At 36.6% G+C, this 23,001-nt stretch overlaps 1 protein-coding gene across 1 annotated transcript in view; it reads left to right on the plus strand.

Moving 5' to 3' along the window:
- The window catches only part of GPR158 (G protein-coupled receptor 158), a 394,094-nt gene that overhangs the window by 327,421 nt on the left and 43,672 nt on the right, over positions 1 to 23,001 (plus strand). The window contains exon 6 of the mRNA XM_033100781.1: positions 9,991 to 10,100. Within this exon, the coding sequence (XP_032956672.1) occupies positions 9,991 to 10,100 (110 nt within the window). The remainder of the gene's footprint in view (positions 1 to 9,990; positions 10,101 to 23,001) is intronic.

Genomic DNA, 23,001 nt, shown 5'->3' on the forward strand with positions numbered 1-23,001 from the left:
GACAAAAGTCTTTGCATATTTTGTATGTGTGTATATGTAGGGCATTTTTCTGGAAATAGAATTCTGACTGTGTTTTATTCGTTCTCAGACACTTTCCTCACCCTTCCCTAGTCTTGGTCTGAGCTGTGGCCATACCAGCTCCATGCATGCCTTGCTTCTGGGCTGCAAACTGGTGTCTGCAGCCCCTAATCCTTGTTAAGTTGAAATCACCAGTAGAACACACAAAAAAATGGCAGATTGTTTAGACTGAGCCCTGGAACTACTGAACCAAAATTTCCACAAGGGAACTCTGGGCTTTCATATGTGGTTTTTTTTTTTAGTTATTAGAACAAATTTTTATTTAGAGTGAGAACAGAAATCACAACAGATAATATGTTTTTAAAGCTGCCAAATACCACAAGCATTACAAAAATATAACACTGTTTTTATTAATTAGTTAACTGCCTGACATGTCCCTAAAATACTTACTTTTCGCTGCATGTTCTTTGATTGCTTTTTTTTTTTTTACATTAAAGTTTATTGGGGTGACAATTGTTAGTAAAGTTACATAGATTTCAGGTACAATTCTGTGATACATCATCTATATCTCACATTGTGTGTTCACCACCCAGAGTCAGTTCTCCTTTCATGATTCTGATGTTTATTCAGAGCTGAAGACCAATGGTTCCTGCCTTCCAGTTTTTCCATGATTTCTGGCTATGTCTTCCCTCTGACACCGTACTTCAGTTTCTGGGCTGTCACTGTTTTCTTTCACAATTTCTTTTCATAAATTATTGCAGGTTTGATTTTTAGCATTCATTTTTCCACTTACTAACTTCAAATTCTTTATCTTTCGTATTGTTTTCATTTCTTTTTACTTGAAAGTCATTTTTACCCTATAAACAACAATTTAAGCCCTCCTGTTCACTACACTGAAGAAGCCAGTCCAAGTTCTAGAGCACCAGGCATTCTATTTGGGGTCCTTCAGAGACCTGTCTGTGTGCCTTCTTACTCTTTTCTTGGGCTCCTGACTCAGGCTGAGTTTAAACCCCAGCTCTGCCACTTACTAGGGGTGTGACCTTGTACAAATTCCTTAGATTTTCTGTGCCTCCATTTCCCCGTGTGTAAACTGAGGATGATAATGCCTACCTCAAAGGATTGCTGTAAGGAACAAGTAAGTTGTTTTATGTAAGGCACTTTAAAAGTAATTGGAATATAGCATTCATTCATAATATGCTATTAATATTATTATCCAACTCCCTCCAAAAAGATTATGAGACAGACAACTAAGGCGCTTCCCTCTCTTCAGTTGCATGTTTCCACTTTTTTTGACCTTTAATCTGGCTATACGTTGCTTTCCATCTTCCAGTATTTTGTTGCTACCTATCATCTGTTATCATTTCTACTCATACTCTTTGGCTTTGAGTATTTTAGTCATTTAACTAGAGTTTCCAGATGCAGCAGACATAAACACGTTCAATCTGCCAGGTTTAACTTGAAGTCTTCGTTCTTTCGTCATCACAATTTAAACATAGACATAAGTACTTAAAGAGTTCCAAATTATTTTTTCCCAATCCACCATGACCATTTCATATTTTTCTTATCCATTGTTTAAAAATATTACAACCAAAAACGTCATTTCTCAACAGTCATGAGTTATGAGCAACGTCCCCGAATTGTGAACTTGATGGTGTATTGGGCCCCACTGGAGAAAGCAGCCTTGGTAGATTGCTTTTCTTTTCATCTTTTAAAAATTTCTCCTTTAAAACTATTTTTCACATTTTCCTTTCTCTAAATGTATGCCCTAGATATTTAATGGCTTTTTATTCTATACTCTCCTTACATCATTTTCTTTGGACACAGGTAGATAACAGCATTTCTGATTATTTAAAAGTGGGGTCTTCTGTTAGGGTCAGTAGCTTCAAAGATGGCTCCAATGATACCTGCCTCCTGATATTCACAGCCTGTGTAATCCTTTCCTTTCCACTAACCTGTTTCTAGTCAATAAAACATACTGACACTGAATGTCACTTCCATGATAAGGTTATAAAAGGTTATGACTTCCATCTTGCTAGCGGACTCTGTCTTGCTGGCTTTGATGAAGTAAGCTGCTGTGTGGGAGAGATCCACATGGCAAGAAACTGAGCGTGGCCTCCCACCAACAGCCTGCAAGGACTGAGGGCCTGGTTCCCTTGGCCTCAAGGGACTGAACCCCACCGACAAGCACATGAGCTTGGAAGTATCTGAGTCGTTAGAGGAGACCCCAGCCCTGATCAGTACTTTAATTGTAGTCGTGTGAGAGACCCTGGCACCCATTACGCTTTAGTTGCTGACCCACAGATAGCATGAGATAATAGATGTGTGTTGTTTTAAGCCACCAAGTTTGTGATGGTTTGTTATATAGCAATAGATAACTAATACACCGGCTTCCCCTGCATTTGCCCATCACACTGATAGCTCTGCTACTGCTCTAAGGACGCTCAGTTTGCCTTGTCTGTTTCTTTCCCTTTCTCTAGATACTCAATTCTCAACTGCGTAGTATTCACAAGCTTCTTCTCCATCAGTATTTGATGTACAGATACATGTACAAGGACGAAACAAATTGTTGATTTCAATGTGACAAATATAAAGCATAGTTCTCCAATGTTAATAATAAAATGAGCATTTCTCTACTTATCTAGGGTTTATTAAGTGCTTCCATAAATACTATAGGATTTTGCATTACCTTCATTAAACGGTTGAGGAAACTGAGGTCCATAGAACTTAAGGGATTTGTCCCGGGTCACATGCCTAATTAGATGTAGAACCCAGACTAGCATTTAGGGCAGCTGACTCCAAAGCCTTTGTTTCATCCATTGCACTAGGCTGCCAGACACCGTCATCTGACTGGTAGACAATTCATATATTTGCACTATTTTACAAAGGAAAGTTAAAATTAAAAAAATTTTTTGTCTTAGCAAATCTCTTTTCCTGTCACATATTTTTTCCGTAAACTAAATTCATTGTGTGTGTGTGTGTGTGTGTGTGTGTGTGTTTTATTTAGCTCTACACCAAGTATGTCATTCTGCCAGCAATCATAGCAAAAATTCCTGAGATACATGCTACAAGTGTTGTGTATTCTGAATTAAGTGAAGTATCCCAGTTTCTAATAGCCTTTCATTACCGCTCTATTTACTAACTTTTGTACTATTTTTGTCCTTTATCAAAAAAGAAAAAAAAACTGAGTCAGTAGATCATTGATCTTACCCAGAGCTCATTTGTTTCTGAAATTGTCCATTTCTCAAGACATATATATATATATATATATATATATATATATATATATATGTATGTATATGTATATATGTATATATATGTATATGTATATATATATTTTACCTCTCTGCCAATTTATTAGCTCATAGATAATAAATAAAAGACTACATCTTCCTTATACTCACATTTTAGGAGAAGACCCAGAAGGTTTAACTTTATGCTCCCATAATCGGCATGGATTACACTAAAAGACAGTTATCCCTTACTGTACCATTTATTGAGCTTCTGTAACAGATATTAGTTTCTTATTTAAGTTAACCTTTTTTGCTAATTATAGAAACATTTAAAAATACTAAGAAGCATATGCATACATAATACTAAAACCATTGAATCACTGTCAGCACTGTTAATTTTGTGAGATATATATATATATATATATATATATATATATATTGACATGCACACACACACATATTTTTATATTTATTCAAAATCAACACTTGCTTAATGCATATTTACAGTAAGGTGTCCTTTCTAGAAAATATAAATGTTTTTCCTAGTAACAAAACTAAAAAACAATGTCAACATTGATACTTTAGTTGTCATCTCACTACTCTGTTCACTAGTGTGTGTTTTTCTCTCAGAGAAAGATACAGTTTGCTCATAAGAGCATCAGGAGAGAAAATAGGATGGAGAATCATAGTTTCAGATTTTTCGTTTGTTTTAGTTTTGCTTTTTTGATAGTTATAGAAAACATAATTTTTGGATGGACTTCTTATTATGAACAAAAAATACAATACATTTTCCCATTGGTTTTTATGAGTAGTCCCTTCACGCCTTGTTTTCTGGAATTAGTTAAGGGTGTTAAATTAAGAGCAAAATAAGCAGGGAATAAGTATACTTTCATTTATGTGTGTGTTTATGTGTACATATATATATTCATATATGCAAATACACTTGAAACATAACCAATATCACACTGTAAACTGTATATATGTTTTATGTGCTGCTAGTTGTTTTACTTAACATAAATCCTGAGAGCTTTCCCATATTCATTAATATTTTCAAGAACGTGAGTGTTAAGGATGGTATAATTTTCTATCATAAATCATGCACCACAATTTATTCTTGACCACAACCTTATTTCTTTTGAACACAAACTGAGGTTGTAAAAGTTTAGGAAAAAAATATAGTCATTTGTTTTATGTTTATTATGTTTGTTAGGATGAATATTTCCACAAAATGCCTTTTCTGTGGAGAGATGGGGAAATTGAGACTAGGGAGCCTCCCTGAACTTCCTAGCAGAGTCCTCTCAGTGCTCTCCACCTGGCTGTGCTTTTCTTTAGGCAGCTGAGTACTGCGTTTCTGAATGCTCCATCCTGAGCGTTCTAATCTGTGAGTGGATGGACGAGAGAGGAGCTGGTGGGGAAGGAAACAGTAATGGACTAGAAAGCTCCAGGACTGGCTGATGTAGAAATAGTTCTTGCACAGTTAGGGCATACCCAAAGAATTTTAATTTGTTTGTTTTGTTTAATAAAAGCCTGTGGGTCTCAGAATTAGACCCTGACAAGGAGTACGAATGAAAATGTTTCTTTGTTGTGTTTGGGCTTTCAGATCTTATTCTGGTTCAGAGAATGAGGCATGTAGGTTAATTTGACACCGTCTATCAAGTAGTGAGTAGATCACCACTGAGACTTTGGGATCTTGTCATTTTTTTCCTTTAGATTTTAGAGATGTGATCCTGTTAATTTCTTTTCACATTTTCAGAGATAGTACAGTGGGAATTTTAGAAGGCCTGGGTCAGGCATATCTCATCTGCTGTCACAATAACCCAAAAATGTTACTTCTATATATTACAAATTTTTTAAAGTTTTGTATGTATTTAATATTTTTAGTCAATTAATTTATCTCTTTTTTTGTTGCTTTAGAGTAATAGGAGCCAAGTGCAAGTAATAAGTTCTAGACTATGGTTGTATAAGACATAATCTCAATCACAGACCCTTTCACGTGTATGGTAGTTGCATAAATGTAAAGTTGTATTAAGTATTTTTATTTTTTGCAGTATGAATACAACTTTAGATAGTTATATATTTATAGAACATGCATTTTCAACCTAAATATTTCCTGTGTATGGAATCATATATCTTGTTAAATATAGAAATAATAATTTTAGAATACACTCAAAGACTTTGAATCTACTTATTTTTAAAGCAAATCCTGTATAAAAGTGCTTTAATGTTCATAGTTCTGCCTAAATGATTCATTTCCAGCAGCCTACATCAAAGGATAGTAAACCTGGATAGGTTAAGTGCTAGATTTTAATATTAGATATTTCCAAATGTTACCTTTGTGGATTGTCCTCCATTAAGAGAAGACATCAGCTTCACTCTTCACTTGTTCAGTAATGATTGCTGGGAGCACAGTAAACTTGAGAGGGATGAGTGACCCTGGAAAATATTTGACTAGTGAGACCTTTTCTTATATGAAGGAGGAGAGCATTGTAGATGTGATAGAGAGAGTCCATCAAGCCCCAGAAGTCCTTCAAATCCTTATCAAAGGACAACTTCATCAGCAATTCTCATCACTGGCATCTGTCACTGTCTCCCATTACCCAAGTAATCTTTTTTAATAAAACAAACTGTTCACACACACACTTAATAACAGAAACCCCAAAGCATGTAACACCTCATTCACCTCTAAAAGTGGTTTAATTCACGGCCAATTTCACTGAACTGAAGAAAATAACATTAGGCGAGTCAATTGGGAAAGTAGAACTGACGTGTCCAACATTATTAGAAAACCGTTGTTCAGATCCTTAAAATATCAAGCCTAAAACAAGAGCTTCACACCTTTTACTCTCAGAGCTTTGGGAACGGCATTGGATTGTGCTGGTTTCCAACCATTTTACCTTTTAAGCATTCTCCTTCTAAAATCACGGGGCCTTGTACTATGAGCAGACATAGTAGAAGTTTATTTTTTATCTCTGCTGTTGTGTCTATATTTGCAAAAGAAAGTTATTTTATTTAAAAGTGTTTTTCTATTTTATGTATATTTAAAAAGCCTAAGACTCTTTTCTCTTGTGGTTCTCTTTTCGTCCCCATTAGCTTTATTCAGTAACCACAGAGTATCAAGCTGACTTCAAAATTAGCTAAAAAGATTACATTTGATGAAATGAGTGGATAATCTGTGCATATCTGTTTCCCAGGAGGGCAAAGCTTGGGAGACTATTTACAAAACAGCAATGCTTTTTAAAAAGACAATGCCTAGAGAATTCTACCACTCAGATCAGCCAATTGAATTTTGTAAGCATCTGAAAAAACTTCCAGAGTTGAAGAGCCAAGTCCTTTAAAACATACATAGGGGTACACCTACCCTAGATCTTCATGCTGGAGCCTTACTCTCAATGAGAAAGGGAAAGCAAACCTCTAGGCAAATAGTGATTTCCCAAAAGGAATGAAAGATAAAAAAGAAAATTGGTGGTTTTGGTATGACACGCTTTCTCTTGCTGAACCTGAAAAAGTCTATTTTTCTCTCACTCCACCTTCCTAAACCTACCTACAATTTATACCCTGTGCTCATTCATCCAGCAATTATGCATGCTCTTCAGTCATTATGTTACTTAATGACAAAAGTACACTTACATCCTGCTTCTCACATGTTAAATGAGATATTTTGACATCTATCATTAGCCTCTAGCATTGGAAAGAGAATGGGGAAAATTTTCCCTTGAAATATGTACTTTGAAAATATACCTCAGGCAGTTCTTCCAGTAAAGGAATGTTTTATGTATTCCGGTTTAAAAACTTACTATTTTGTTAACCATGGACAAATTATTAACCTCATTAAAATTCAGTCTCTTTATATTTAAATTGGGGATAATAAAGTACATCTTGGACCCTAAATATAAGTAATGTATCTAGCATAGTGATCAGATGCTTACAAAATTGAATCGACTGGTCTTAATGGTGGACTACTCTAGGCATTGTGTTCTCTAAAACCATTGCTGTTTTGGAAATAGTCTTACAAACTTTCTCTTCATTGCAGACAAATCTGCACAGATTATCCACCCATTTCATCAAATGTATTATTTTAGCTAATAATAGCATGGGTAGCTATTATTATTGGTACATAAAAATGACAGCTATTAGTATTATCATCATCATTCATAAATTCTTCAGCTCAGTGGCTTAGTTTTTCTCCATTTCTTTTCCTACAAAATCTTTGATTAACTTAGATTTGGGAAGGGGTATTTATTTTACAATAATTTGTTAAACTATACATTTATGTGAATTATATTTAATAAGAAAAATTTAAACATTGGGATTTGAAAGACATTGAAACTTTCTACACTCGTTTTTTTCTCATTACAGAGTGTATTATCTGCTACAAAGCTAGATCTGGATTGGTTGTCGTATACACAACTGACACTCATTATATCCAAAAATGAACTTACTATCTTCTGTCCTTCCTCACTTCCTCTCTCTTCTTCCCATCTTCCCTTCCTTTTTTTAAAAAAATCTCATTCCTTCCCCATCCATTTATGGGTTACCTACTCTTTTCAGGTCCAGTACTAGGGAATAGGCATACAATCATGGAAACAGTTACAATCCTTGTCCTCATGCCACTTACAAACTAGCTAGGAAGACACATTCAACAAATGAATACAGAAATCATTGTATCAAAATAGAGTTGATGAGTGTGATAAAGGAAAGCTCAGATTCAATACAAGTAAATAACGTGCAAATAAGATGGAAACTTGACTTAGTCTGGGAGTGCTGAGGCACGTCATGGATGCCAACCCTGAGCTGAGACATGGAGGATGAGGTGGGGTAACATATCTTTGCCCAGACTGACACATCCTCTTCGTTTGTTTCTTTTCAAACACAATCATCTGCCCAGTCACCCAGGCTTAAAATCTTCACATTATCTTTGATACTTTATTTATTCTCTTTTGCCTCAACAAGCCCAATTTTCTTGATTTGGCATCTTCTTTCCTCTCTTCCCATGAATGACTGGATTTCCATTCTCACTACATTAGTTATCTCCTTCTTTACCTTCTTCCTGCAGCTTTATTTTGGTGGGTGTTTTTGTTCTTTTTTTATCCCCCCCCAACTTGTCTCACCGTCCGTATTTCCTGTCCATAGCCAACCAACCCTCTTGTGTACAGCTGCCAAGTTAACTCCCTGGAACACATTTCTGATCTCAACTCAAAGAAATTTCATGGCGTGTCTGCTCACAGAATATAATCTGAATTCCTCACCTTGTTGTTCAAAGCTTATAATGAACTGACCCCATCTCAGTTTTTAAAGCTCGATTTTCAGCACTCCTCTATGTCTTCCTGGCTGGCATGGACACTCCACAGTCCAGCACTTTCCCACACGCATGCCTGTGTCTGGGCCCCTCCCCTTCGCCCTTTCTTACACACTTACACCTGATCCTCCCTCAGGTCCTTGCCCAGACACCTCCTTCCCACTATAACTTCACTTTGTTTCCACTGAGAGTGATTTCCTTTTCTCTGAATCCTCAATATGATGAGCTTCCCAGTATGATAGCATGTATCACCTCCCTCACCTAACAGAACTATTTAGAGAGGGAAGAAGGTGTAACTCTTCAGAGCATGAACTCTGGAACCAGACTGCCTGGATTCAAATCCTAGCTCTGACACTTCTTAGCTGTGTGTGTCACTTAAATTCTCTGTGCCTCATTTCTCTTCTTTAAAATAAAAGAGCAAACTTTATAAGGTATTGTGAGGATTAAATGAGTAAATAGTGCACAAATGTTTAATTTAGTGTCTAGCAATAGTGCTGTATAAAATATTTGGTATGATAATGCCATTATTTTTATCATTTACATGTAAATTTACTTCTAAATTATAACTTGAGGACCAAATCCACATCTGATTTATGTTTATGGCTTCTAAGTCCCTTATTGCCTCACACAGAATAAATAAATAGTGGAGGTGTGAATTAGAATCACAATTTTAGTGAACCCTAATTGGATTTTTCAGAGTCTATTTTGAAGATAACATCTTCTTATTAAATTAGCTAAACTAGATCATTGAACAAACATTTAATATACGTGCTTTTTGTGTGTAAAGCACAAAGAATATATGGAGAAGTGTGCCTTCTCTGATTTTACATTTGATTCAGGTAGATACCCATACAGATAATTACAATGTAAGATACGGTAGAAAAAGTATATGGTCAAAAAATGACTATAAGAATTCAAAAGGAGTGACTGGAATGATTAGGAAAGAATTTATTGAGGTGATGAGATGTAATTATACGCAATAAAAATGGTAACTTTTAGAACAAGGAGTGATAGAATGACTGGGGAAGTGTAGTAGAGGATAATCCTCTCAGGGCTATTTTAGACAGGGAATAGGTATGGCAGGAATTGTGAAGGCGGGAATAAGGAAGGTTCCAGATAGAAGGCAATGGAGGCTGATCTGGCTGGCCAATCTTGGGGAGTAAAGAGAATTAAGTTTGGTCATATGAAAGACTTAGAGACAATTGATAGAAACTCCTAAAAGTTAGAATCAAAGAATTTAGATTTAATCTGAAAGCAATAGAAATCCTATAGTTCTCTGATTTGGATAATGAATGATCAAAATAATATTTTTAAGTTTTAATCAAATGGAGGTGTGTTTATATCAAAATTAACGTGTATTAAACATCAGATTATGTAATAATTATTTTAATCTGTGAGTCATCAGATGATCCTGAAGGTTTCTTTCTTTCTCTCCTCATCCCACAGGTTGTTATTTTGTATTTTGAGCCAAGCACATTTCGCTGTATTCTCCTAAGATGGGTCCGTCTTCTCGGTTTTGCTACTGCTTATGGAACTGTCACTCTCAAGCTTCACAGGTATATTACGTTTTATTAGTTTTTATTCTCATGGGAGCATCAAAGTGTTTGGCTTAGCATGTAATTGCAAGCTGAATCAGCCACTTAAATGGTTTAATCTCAAGAATTTAGGTAGCAAGATGATATACATTTTTCATTTTTAAGGCAGTATCTTTAGGATTCTTTAGGAAAGTGTTTAATACAACTGAAATTGAACAGCCCTCTTTAATAAAATGTGCCATTCATTATGGAAAGGTTAATTCTGAATAAACCAAAAGTTCAGTACAAATGCACAACAGTGTTTACTAGCTAAAAATAGGAATAAATACAAAGAGAATACAGCTGAAATATTAATCCAGGTCTAGAGCCACCAAAGAATCCGATACAGTAGGATTTAGTAAGATGCATACTTGACTCAAACTACTGTCCTCCATTTCCAGGTTCCATGTCCCCAGGTAATCCTGCTGATATTCTATGGGTGATTTTTTTTTAAAGAGTGTTTTTTGGCTTTCCTCCTTTACCAATGTGCTCTAGTGATTATCAACCTTGCAAATTGGAGAATACTGTCCATTCCCTTATACTTAGTCTCAAAACCACCTACTTTCTAAAATGTCTATGATCAAGTTAGGAAGAAAGAGGCAATAAAGTGAGTTACCTATCCACAAAGGCTCGGAATGGCTGGAAATGATTCCAGGTCTTTCCTTTGCTTCCTCTTTCCATGTTTTCTCAATGTGGTGGTGCCAAAGAGTGTAGGAGAGAAAATACAAGTTTCTCCTGCAGGATAAAACTGTAGCTCTATAGAGGTAACCCTTTATACTGATCAGCTTTGAAGTTGTTTTGATAACCACGGCAAACCGTTCATAGTTTCATACTAATCTGACCATAAGTGTTTCTCAATAAAAGTATTTTAATGTGGCTTATCCAATAGTTTATCTTAATTGCTATAATATGTATATTTTTCTTTAAATGTCTCCTCTTTCAGCCTTTCTTAAAATGTGATCGTGAATCTGCATTTTATTTCCTTTTTTCTTTTCTTTTTTTTTTTTTTTTTTTTGAGTAGGTGGTACTTATTTACTGGGAATGCTCCATGCTGTCTTTCTGGAACAAATGTAAATAACCTTAATTCTCAAAATTCCTTTCTTATATGTGTCATATAGTACAAAGAATTTTAGGAGATCCAGTTTAAATCTGTTTAGCCTCTAACTCTAAGAAATCATAGGCTTCTATTTCCTATAACAGGAAAGGATTAGACCAATCTCTAATGTTTTTGATGATTACATTATTCTTTCCATATCACAACACACTTTGCTCTTGTGTCTTTCTATTCAAGTACCTTCTGGTTTCCATTCCTTATATAATAGCTATTTTTCAACTGGTGCTCACCAAAGGGAATGAGAAATCCTTGACAGCTTAAAATGGACAATAAGCCTTCTAGAAATCCTGAAAGATTGGGTGGCCTCTTGAGACCTGAAAATGATCTCTCTCCCTGTGAGTCTAGCACTTAGCACCTGTTGGATTTGCTTACTTAATTGTCTTCTTCATTTTTGCCTAACTTACCTTCTCCTGGAAGTGAGAGTCTTACTATTGGATCCCCAGCTCTTAGCACAATGACTGACACATAGGAGGTGTTTAAGACATATTAGTTGCTGAGTGAATGAATGAAAATGTCAGATGCAGACTTAGACGCTGATTCCATCAGTTCTTTCCACACATTATACATTCATATTCCCCTGACTCTCTGAGTGTCTTCAAATTTCTGAAACACATAACACTATGGTTTACAAGAGGTTGTTTGGTGGGATGCAAGCAAAGTATTAAATAGCACTGAATCATGTAATGAGAAAACTACTTCCATTCAGGTTCCCTTTCCATCCTTCTGAAAATTTCCAGGAGACAAGTTAGTGTGGAACTAGTAGGTCTTTAACACCTAATCTTCCTTTGCAACAAGAAGCAGATCAAGCTTCAGGCTCACAGCTTTTCACTGTAGTGCTATATAGATAAACTGTATTAACTTTGTTTCACTGTATTTATTTCATAGTTACTTTCTATTTATAGATTATCTGTTTGTTTGTTTTTTATTGAAAGTAGCAATATAAAGTGTCCTGGCCATTCACGGGTTGAGAAAGAATTCACAAGGCACAAAGGAATAGAAATTAGAAAGTTTACTCAAGAGAAAAATGCCAGCAGAGAAGCTGCTGGGGCAGGGTCTAGATAGAACAAACAACTGCTGATCTTCAGGTTAGTTTTTCTTATATAGAAAAGCATAGGTAATTTTCTTACAGCTGAGGATGTGATGTATAGACTGAGGTCATTTGATTGACATGGGCAGGTTATATAACTGGTTTCTTTCTGCACATGCTCGTACCCAGAATGCATACAGAAAATCCAGGGTCGGGTGGGGGGGAAGGTGGGGGGTGGCAAGACTTAATGTTCATTTTGTTCTATTTGTATTATAATGAAACCAGTTCAGCTAAGGATAGACTTCAGCAGTCTGTGCAGGTGCCAAAAACCAGATAATTCTGGTCATGGTCTTATCTCCTTTTTCTAGGGGTATTTTGACAGAAAAATTTATCTTTAGGGGCTGAACCTGGGCAGTCCCAGGGGAATAGTCACAGGCTTGGGGGGTCCCCAAGAGTGGATGTGAGCTATGCAAAGTACTGATCAACTCACCTTCTGCTCATTCCCCTCAGGCTCACATTTTGTTAACTCTTTTCCTGCCTCATCATAAAGTTTTTTTTTAAAATATTTTAAAGCAATAGATAAAAATTGATTTAAAGAACCTATTAGCTGGTGTGCAGATATAGGTAGAAATCTTGAGGATGGTCTGCAAAGGACTGGGATTTGGGAAAGCAGATTATTTCATCATTCTTTTGTTTATTTTAAAGACTGGAATCAAAACTGTTTTCTCTGTGCATCTCTAGAAGTCATTGCAGTGAAGAATTATCCCACTGAAGTCTTAAATTGAGTAGGAACTGCTTCTAATTTAATGAGCTGAATTATTCTTATCCTGTCTTTACCATATGGCTTTATATTATATTCTGTTTTTTTCCATATTGCTTAAATGTAACTGATTCCAGTACTGTCTAGGTCTATAAACTGAACAGTCAGCACTTCAGAGGAATGTGAGCAGCCTGACGGAAGTGACTGGCTGAACCAGTTTTGTCTTCCCTTCTTAAGGTGGCAGCTCGCCCATATTACATACAGTTGACCCTTGAACAGCGTGCAGGATGGAGTGTCAACTCCCATCCTCACAGAATCAAAAATCCATGTATAACTTTGGACTCCCCCAAACCTTAACTACTAATAGTCTACTATTGACCAGAAGTCTTACCAATAACATAAATAGTCAATTAACACATGTTTTATATGTTATATGGATTGTACACTGTATTCTTACAGTAAGTAAGCTAAAGAAAATAAATTGTTGTTAAGGAAATCAAAAGGAAGGGAAGTACATTTATAGTACTTATTGAAAAAAAAAAATCCATGTATAAGTGGACCCACATGGCACAAACCCATGTTATTCAAGAGTCAGTTGTATTCAGATATTTATTAAGTGGATAGGTATAGTGACTGGAACTAGGTGGGTAGTTTTAGTAAATGGAACTGCAAAGAGGAACTCTGGTTGGTATCTCTTGGAGTCAAAAAACAAATGGCCCTGAGGAAGGACTTCTAAGATTTTGTAGTAACATGATAGAAAGACATAAATCTAACAAATCCAAATTGTATTTCAACTCTGCCATTAACTATTCACACAACCAAGAATAAGTTACTTTAATCTAAGAATTGTTTTTTCACCTCACCTGTAAAGTTGTTGTAAAGATTAAACATGATTGCAATATATATAAATACATCAAGTAGGAGGTTTTGGTTGCAAACCACAGACACTAACTATGGATAAAGTAAGCAAAAAGGAAATTTATTGGAAGGATATGGGGAAAGCTAAAGAACCCAGCTTTAGAGGACATGACCCAAGGAAGACTGAGGGATCAAGGTAGCCTGGGCTAAGCAGTAATGTCCCTTGAATGTCATAGTCTCATTTTCATAGGAACTTCATTTTTTATTTCAAGATTTTTTTCAAAAGTAGATCCTACCTCTCTAGGCAAAAAAAATCCTAAGGAGATTATCAATACTGATATATAAAATGACTGTTGCAGTCCCTCGAGCAGATAGGCAAGATGGACTTGAGTTTTTGTTTTATTTCAGCCATTTTCCTCAAGGCTTAGTAAAACTTTTGCACATTTCTTTCTTCATCTCTTGATCTCCCACTGCTTGATTATAATATTTACAGACTTCCAGAAGCTCTGAAAACTTGAAGCAAATGTGAGAAATGAAAAGGACCTCACTCTGTCACAGAAATAATATTAGCCTGGGATGAGAACTTGAACATTTCATTCACTTTTACCAAATCTCCCACTTTTTTCTTTAGTCGTCTCTCCCCACATTTGAGAATTATACAGGGAAAGACTACCACACCAATCCAAAGGAAAGTTGAATAAGAGTCCTTTGTTTATTAACAGTGTAATACAGGTGTGTAATACGTTGGGGGAGGGGATGAGAGTGATCCTTCTCTTCAGGGAGGAGTATTTTATCATTGATATTTAGGATCACCATCACATCGTGGTGATAAAAAGCAGACCCACTTTTAACTGTCTTTATAATTGCCTTAAATTCTCTACAAATTGGCCCCTTTCTTACCTTTACTCGAGGTAGACCAGTCCCACCACCCCACCTCATTGGTAGGCCATTTTTGCAAAGCAATTTACTTGAACCTGAAATTGTTTATGCCTCTTTGGAAAAAGAAATAAGGAAGAATGGTACAGGTTTTAGCAACTCAATTGTGGATCATAAGGAAAAATAGAAGTGAAGTAGGCAAAAATGAAGAAAATTCATTTATAAAAAGGAACTTTATTCAGTAACCATAGATATGTTGGACCTATGAATGATATAGGACATCTAGCACCTGCCTGGATGTGTGAAGTGACAGAATATCTGCTAAGCTAGGTTGGTTGGTTGGTTGGTTTTGTTGGTTGTTGTTGGTTGGTTTTAAGAAACTTGGGAAGGCAATATTTCTAGGCTCAGAAAAGCCAAGTATATTTTCAGGAGGCAAAATGTGGAAGTGTTTTAAGTGAAAGGGGATGGAGAGAGATTAAGAAACTTAATGCTAAAAGAATATTTTTCTATTCCCTGTAATATGGTTACTGAAAACAAATTGCCTTTTCCTTTTTCTAAGGCTAATCAAGAAAAAACAAGACTTTTTTGTACTGTATTTAAAATGAATATTTAAGCAAGCTGTGAAAAAGCCATCTTCTGGCTCTAGACTAGGGATTTTCATTTCATGAATTATTCAGTTCTCCTTGCTCTGGATACAGCATAGTGCATAGCAGTTTTCTCTGCCATGCTCATTAGCACCAAATATTTACATACATATATGTTTCCTAGTACATTTTGAAAAGTAGAAGATGTTTATATTTATTTATTTTATGTATTCTTATAAGGATACATAAAACACAGTAAGATATTCTAAATTTTTAAAAGAGCAAAATAAAGAAGACAAGTGTGTGACTTTATAGAAAAGCTAAACGCTCATAAAGAAATGAAGATTGTCTCCTGTACCTTAACTTGTGATAACTACTGGGTGGCAGGAAATTTGAGATGGAGCGTTAGGCAAATGCCAGAAGTGCAGTTATTAAACTTTGTCTATTGAGTGCAGACCCATCTGCCTTACCAGACCATTGAACAAGGTGTTGATTAGCCCTCGTTTATGAAAGCCTGTTTATGATAATAACCTTTGTTCTTAGGAGGCTGAGCCAATGCCCTGGGCATACACAAGATTCTTCTAAAAGTCTTCTTGCATTCACCCCAGCACACAGATGAATGTTTAAGTACAAAATTATGACCCAAATGGTTTTAACATGAAACAATTTCAAAACGTCTTTCTACAGTTCCTACCTCAGTCAAAATAATGTATCAGTAAAGCGTCCTTTGAACATGTAGCTGTAGACATTGCATTTTGACTGGGAAATGGGAAAATCCTGGTAATGATAGGGACTTCAGGCCCTCCTTTCTGCTGAGCTCACCATGATTTCTCATCTTTACTGGCTGCCTACTCTGGATGTAGAGTACCTTCAAGTGGAGAATTACTCATAGTGACATTTCTTAAGAACCATATTGTCCCAGAGGAAAGGGATTTATTCATAAGCTTCCGAGAAAGGTCTCTTTCCTTGCTAACGAGTGTACTATTTAGACAGTATTAAACAATAATCATTCTGACATTCTTTTTTTTAATTTATTGGGGTGTCAATTAGTAAAATTACATAGATTTCAGGTGTACAATTCTGTATTACATCATCTATAAATCCCATTGTGTGTTCACCACCCAGAGTCCGTTCTCCTTCCATCACCATATATTTGATCCCTCTTACCCTCATCTCCCACCCCCCACCGCCCTTACCCTCTGGTAACCACTAAACTATTGTCTGTGTCTATGAGTTTTTGTTTCTCATTTGTTTGTCTTGTTCTTTTGTTGTTTTTCGTTTATATACCATATATCAGTGAAATCATATGGTTTTCTACTTTCTGTCTGACTTATTTCGCTTAGCCTTATACTCTCAAGATCCATCCATGTTGTCACAAATGGTCCTATATCATCTTTTCTTATCGCCAAATAGTATTCCATTGTATATATATATACCACAACTTTATCCATTCATCTATCGAAGGACATTTTGGTTCTTTCCATGTCTTGGCCACCATAAACAAAGCTGCAATGAACATTGGAGCACACGTGTCTTTATATATAAATGTTTTCAGATTTTTTGGGTAGATACCCAGGAGAGGGATTGCTGGGTCATATGGTAATTCTATTCGTAATTTTTTGAGGAACCTCCACACTGCCTTCCACAGCGGCTGCACCAGTCTGCATTCCCACCAACAGTGTATGAGGGTTCCTTTTTCTCCACAGCCTCTCCAACACTTGTTACTATTTGTCTTGTTGATGATAGCCATTCTGACTGGGGTGAGATGATATCTCATTGTGGTTTTTATTTGCATTTCTCTGATGATTAATGATGTTGAGCATTTTTTCATATGTCTATTTGCCATCTGTATGTCCTCTTTGGAGAAATGTCTCTTCAGGTTGTGTGCCAATTTTTCAATTGGGTTGTCTGTTTTTTTGTTGTTGAGTTTCATGAGTTCCTTGTATATTTTGGATATTAGCCCCTTATCAGAGGCACTGTTTGCAAAAATCTTCTCCTATTCAGTTGGTTGCCTCTTTATTTTGTCGATGGTTTCTTTTGCTGTGCAGAAGCTTTTGAGTTTCATATAGTCCCATTCGTTTATTTTAGCTTTTACTTCCCTTGCCTGTGGAGTCAAATTCATAAAATGCTCTTTGAACCCAAGGTCCATAAGTTTAGTACCTATGTTTTCTTCTCTGTAGTTTATTGTGTCAGGTCTTATGCTTAAGTCTTTGATCCATTTTGAATTAATTTTGGTATATGGTGACAGATAGCAGTCCAGTTTCATTCTTTTCCACGTGGCTATCCAATTCTCCAACACCTTTTATTGAAGAGGCTGTCTTTTCTCCATTGTATGTTTTTTGCTTCTTTGTCAAAAATTATCTGTCCATATTTATGTGGTTTTATTTCTGGGTTCTCAATTCTATGCCATTGGTCTATGTGTCTGTTTTTCTGCCAATACCATGCTGTATTGATTATTGTAGCCCTGTAGTACAAGCTAAAGTCAGGGAATCTGACACCTCCAGTATTATTCTTTGTTCTTAAGATTGCTTTGGCTATTCGGGGTCTTTTGTGGTTCCAAACAAATCTGAAAATTTTTTGTTCAACTTCTTTAAAAAATGCCATTGGGATTTTGATGGAGATTGCATTAAATCTGTATATTGCTTTGGGTAATATGACCATTTTAACTATGTTGATTCTTCCAACCCATGAGCACGGAATGTCTTTCCATTTCTTTGTGTATTCTTCAATTTCTTTCAAAAATGTCTTATAGTTTTCAGCATATAGGTCTTTCACATCCTTGGTTAAGTTTATTCCTAGGTATTTTATCCTTTTTGCTGCAATTGCAAAAGGAATTGTTTTTTGTATTTCTTTTTCTGAGATTTCATTGTTAGTATATAGGAATGCAATGGACTTTTTTACGTTGATTTTTGTAGCCGGCAACTTTACTGTATTCGTTGATTGTTTCTAATAGCTTTTTGGTGGAGTCTTTAGGGTTTTCTATATATAGCATCATGTCATCTGCAAAGAGTAATAATTTAACTTCTTCATTCCCAATTTGGATGCCTTTTATTGCTTTCTCTTGTCTGATTGCTCTGGTAAGGAATTCCAACATTATGTTGAAAAGCAGAGGTGATAGGGGACAGCCCTGTCATGTTTCTGAACGTAGAGCAAAGGGTTTCAGTTTCTCACCATTAATTATGAGATTAACTGAGGGTTTGTCATAGATGGCCTTTATTATGTTAAGGTATTTTCCTTCTATACCTATTTTATTAAGTGTTTTAATCATAAATGGATGTTGTATCTCGTTAAATGTTTTTTCTGCATCAATTGATATAATCATATGATTTTTGTCCTTTATTTTGTTTATGTGATGTATCACATTGATGGATTTGGAGATGTTGAACCACCTTTGTGCCCTGGGGATGAACCCCACTTGGTTGTGATGAATAATCTTTTTAATGCATTGTTGTATTCGATTTGCTAGAATTTTGTTTAGGATTTTTGCGTCTGTATTCATCATAGATATTGGTCTGTAGTTTTCTTTTTTTGTATTGTCCTTACCAGGTTTTGGTATCAGGGTAATATTGGCCTCATAAAATGAGTTAGGGAGTACTGTCTCTTCTTCAATTTTTTGGAAGAGTTTGGGCAGGATTGGTATTAGATCCTCTTTGAAGTTTTGGTAGAATTCACTAGTGAAGCCATCTGGTCCAGGACTTTTGCTTTTGGGAAGGTTTTGGATGACTGTTTCAATTTCGTTGCTGGTGGTCGGTCTGTTTAGATTTTCCAGTTCTTCATGTTTCAGCCTAGGAAGGCTATATGTTTCTAAGAACTTGTCCATTTCTTCTAGGTTATTGAATTTGGTGGCATATAGTCCTTCATAGTATTTTTGTATTTCTGTGGTGTCCGTGATAAATTCCCCTTTTTCATTTCTGATTTTGTTAATTAGCGTCTTCTCTCTTTTTATCTCAGTGAGTCTAGCCAAGGGTTTGTCAATTTTGTTAATCTTTTCAAAGAACCAGCTCTTTGTCACATTAATTTTTCCTATTGTCTTTTTGTTCTCTATTTCATTTAGTTCTGTTCTGATTTTTGTTATTTCCTTTCTTCTGCTGACCTTGGGTTTCATTTGTTCTTTTTTTCCTAGTTCTTTAAGGTGTAACATGAGGTTATTTATTTGGGATTTTTCTTGCTTCTTGAGATAGGCCGGTAATGATATAAATTTCCCTCTTATAACTGCTTTCGCTGCATCCCAAAAATTTTGGTAGGATGTATTTTCATTGTCATTTGTTTCTATGTATCTTTTGATCTCTCCTGTAATTTCTTCTTTGACCCAGTCATTCTTTAAAAGTATGTTGTTTAATCTCCATGTATTTGTGTTTTTTCCTGCTTTCTTTTTGCAGTTCATATCCAATTTCAAAGCCTTGTGATCAGAGAATATGCTTGGTATGATTTCAATCTTCTGAAATTTGCTGAGGCTTATTTTATGTACTAATATATGGTCTGTCCTTGAGAATGTTCCATGTACACTAGGAAAGAATTTATAGTCTGATGTTTTAGGTTGAAGTGCTCTATATATGTCAATTATGTCCATTTCATCTAATGTGTCATTTAGGGCTGCTATTTCGTTATTTATTTTCTGTTTGGATGATCTATCCATAGCTGTCAATGATGCATTTAAGTCCCCTTGTATAATTGTGTTTTGGTAAGTTTCTCCCTTTTGTTCTGTTAGTAGTTGCTTGGTATATTTCTGTGCTCCCTGATTGGGGGCATAAATATTGATGACTGTTATGTCTTCTTGTTGTATAGTCCCCTTTACCATTACTTAATGTCCATCTTTGTCTCTTGTTACCCTTTTCACCCTGAAGTCTGTTTCATCTGATGTCAGTATGGCTACACCTGATTTTCTCTGGACACCATTTGCTTGGAGTGTCAATTTCCACCCTTTCACTTTGAGTCTATGCTTGTCCTTGTAGCTAAGATGTGTCTCTTGGAGACAGCATATGGTTGGATTTAGTTTTTTTATCCAATCTGCTACTCTGTGGCTTTTTATTGGTGAGTTCAGTCCATTTACATTTAGGGTGATTATTGATATGTGAGGATTTCCTGTCATTCTATCTTTAGTTTTCTGGTAAGGCTGTGTCTCCATTGTTTCTTTGCCTTTTTGTTGTTGTCTATTATTTCTGTGTGGTGGTATTCTATGATGTTTCCGTCTGTTTCTTCTATTATTACAGTATGTATTTCAGTTCTGGATTTTTTTTGAGTGGTTACCCTTAAGTTTATGTAAAAGAAAGTTTGATATTTAGAGTATTCCATTTACTTCAGCACGCTTACTTTCTCCATTCCCATATTCCGGTTCAGGCCTTTACTCTCCCCCGTTTTATGTTTTGGTTGCCACAGATTGTCCCTGTTGATGGTGGTTGAATAGCCTCCTTTGGTATTTCTTGTAGTGCAGGTCATCTATTAGAAAATTCCCTCAGCTTCTGTATGTCTGGAAAGGTCTTTATTCCTCCTTGATATCTAAAGGATATCTTTGCTGAATATATTATTCTTGGCTCATAATTTCTCTCTTTCAATAGTTTGAATATTTGGTTCCACTCCTTCCTGGCTTGTAGAGTTTCTGCTGAAAAATCTGATGATAATCTAATGGGCTTTCCTTTGTAGGTTACCGTCTTCTTTTCCCTGGCTGCCTTGAGGATTCTTTCTTTGTCATTGATTTTAGACAGCTTCAATACAATGTGCCTTGGAGAAGGCCCATTGGGATTGAGGTAATTAGGTGTTCTATTTGCTTCTTGGATTCGGGGATCCAGTCCTGTCCACAAGTTTGGGAAGTTCTCATCAACAATTTGTTTGAATATATTCTCTGTTTCCTTCTCTCTTTCTTCTCCTTCTGGTATGCCCATTATTCTTATATTGCTCTTTCTGATGGAGTCAGAAAGTTCTTGTAGAGTTCTTTCATTTCTTTTAAGTCTCAAGTCTCTTTCTTCTTCCATCTGTGTAATTTCCAGCTTTCTATGTTCGATGTCACTGATTCTTTCTTCCATCTGGTCAACTCTACTACCTAAGCTGGCTATTTCATTCTTAATTTCTTCTATTGAGTTCTTATTCTCCAGAAATTCTATTTGGTTCGTTTTTAAAATTTCAATCTCTTTCATAAAATGCTTGCGTTGTTCTTTGATTGTGTTTCTCAGTTCGTTAAACTGCCTTTCTGTGTTTTCTTGCATCTCGTTCAGTTTCTTCAAAACTGCAATGTTGAATTCTCTGTCATTTAAGTCACATATTTCCATATCGTTAAGTTCCTTTTCTGGAGACTTTTCACTTTCTTTCTGAGCTGTCTTGTTGCCTTGGTTATTCATGGCAATTACTGATTTATTATTTCTCTTCCTAGACATCTACAGGAGTGGCTTCTGCAACAGGTTGATAGGAAAAGGTCTTTCTTTTGTTTTCCAGTACTTGTTGGTAGAATGTTTTATTTTCTCTCTGACTGCAGCCTATTTTCCTCTCTCACACGGTAGTGCTATGTTTTCTCTGCACTATTCCAAGTTCTCACACAATGGGGGGATTCCCTGGGAGACGGGCTTCTCCTCTGTTAATAGTTCGCCTGGTCACAGGGCATAGTGTCCATGTGGGTATGAGGAGAGCTTTTGAAGTTCCAAAGCTCTTCCTGCACCAGATTCAGAGCCCATATGTTTCAGCAGTTCTGTTTACTCCTGCAGGGATCCGCCCAGATAGGTGGGGCTAGGGGCAGCGTGAGTTGTGAGAGGTGGCCCAGAAGAATGGCAGGGACCACCACCACTGCCAGTCCTGCTTCCACAGCTCTCTCCCCTTTGCCAGAACTAGTTGGGCTGCGAATCTGTGTCTGCGGTCCACAGTTCTCATAACAGCAAATATTCTGTTCTTTTGATCTGACACTGCCTCTGTTCTGCTTCTAGCACCGGGCAGGTGGGGGCGGGGCAAGCTCTGGGAGCATAGGGAGGGGGAGGCTAGTCTCAGTGCCTAAGGCTTCCATTCTCTGCTCAGCAGTGAGGGCTTAAACCACCGTTTTCAGCCTTCTTCCCTCAGTCTTTTCTCCGAGGTCTCTGCCATGAGTGTTGGGTTCAGCCATGTTATATGCTGTCCCCTCAGCGCTGTGGGCCATAAAGTGAGCCCTAGCAGTCCGAGTTCTTCCCTCTCCCACAGCTGTGGTAGCTCCAGAATGCAGTGAGCTTGGAGAACTGATCTAGGTCTGTGTCCTGTGCCCGAGTGGCTCCGTCTCCGTCTCCGCACTTACCCCTTCCTTCCTCCCTCGCTCATGCTATTCGCCCACCTTTAGGTGAATTCAGTAGTGGGCCTCTTCGTCTTGCCTGTCTGCTGTGCAGGGAGTCCTTTGTGGAGTTATAGTTGTTCGATTAGTTGTAAATTCCAGGGGAGATTTACAGAGTCTCACCTCACACCGCCATTTTTATCCCAAATCCATTCTGACATTCTTTAAAGAAATAAAAAGAACAGTAAGACAGACTATTCTGTGGGACAACTACAGTGTGGTTTTCCAGTACAGGAGAGAGATTGGGCTCAACTCCGAATACAACGAGGTAAAGTGGGGGTGTACAGTCAGGGAGCAGGGGTGGGGGGTTCATTGGATGGAAAATTACTAAGAGCAAACATCAAGGGTAAGATAAAGTTTCGGGCTAAACCAACTTGACAGGGTT

The sequence above is a fragment of the Rhinolophus ferrumequinum genome (assembly GCF_004115265.2).
Source record: "Rhinolophus ferrumequinum isolate MPI-CBG mRhiFer1 chromosome 5 unlocalized genomic scaffold, mRhiFer1_v1.p scaffold_110_arrow_ctg1, whole genome shotgun sequence".
Lineage (NCBI taxonomy): Eukaryota > Metazoa > Chordata > Mammalia > Chiroptera > Rhinolophidae > Rhinolophus > Rhinolophus ferrumequinum.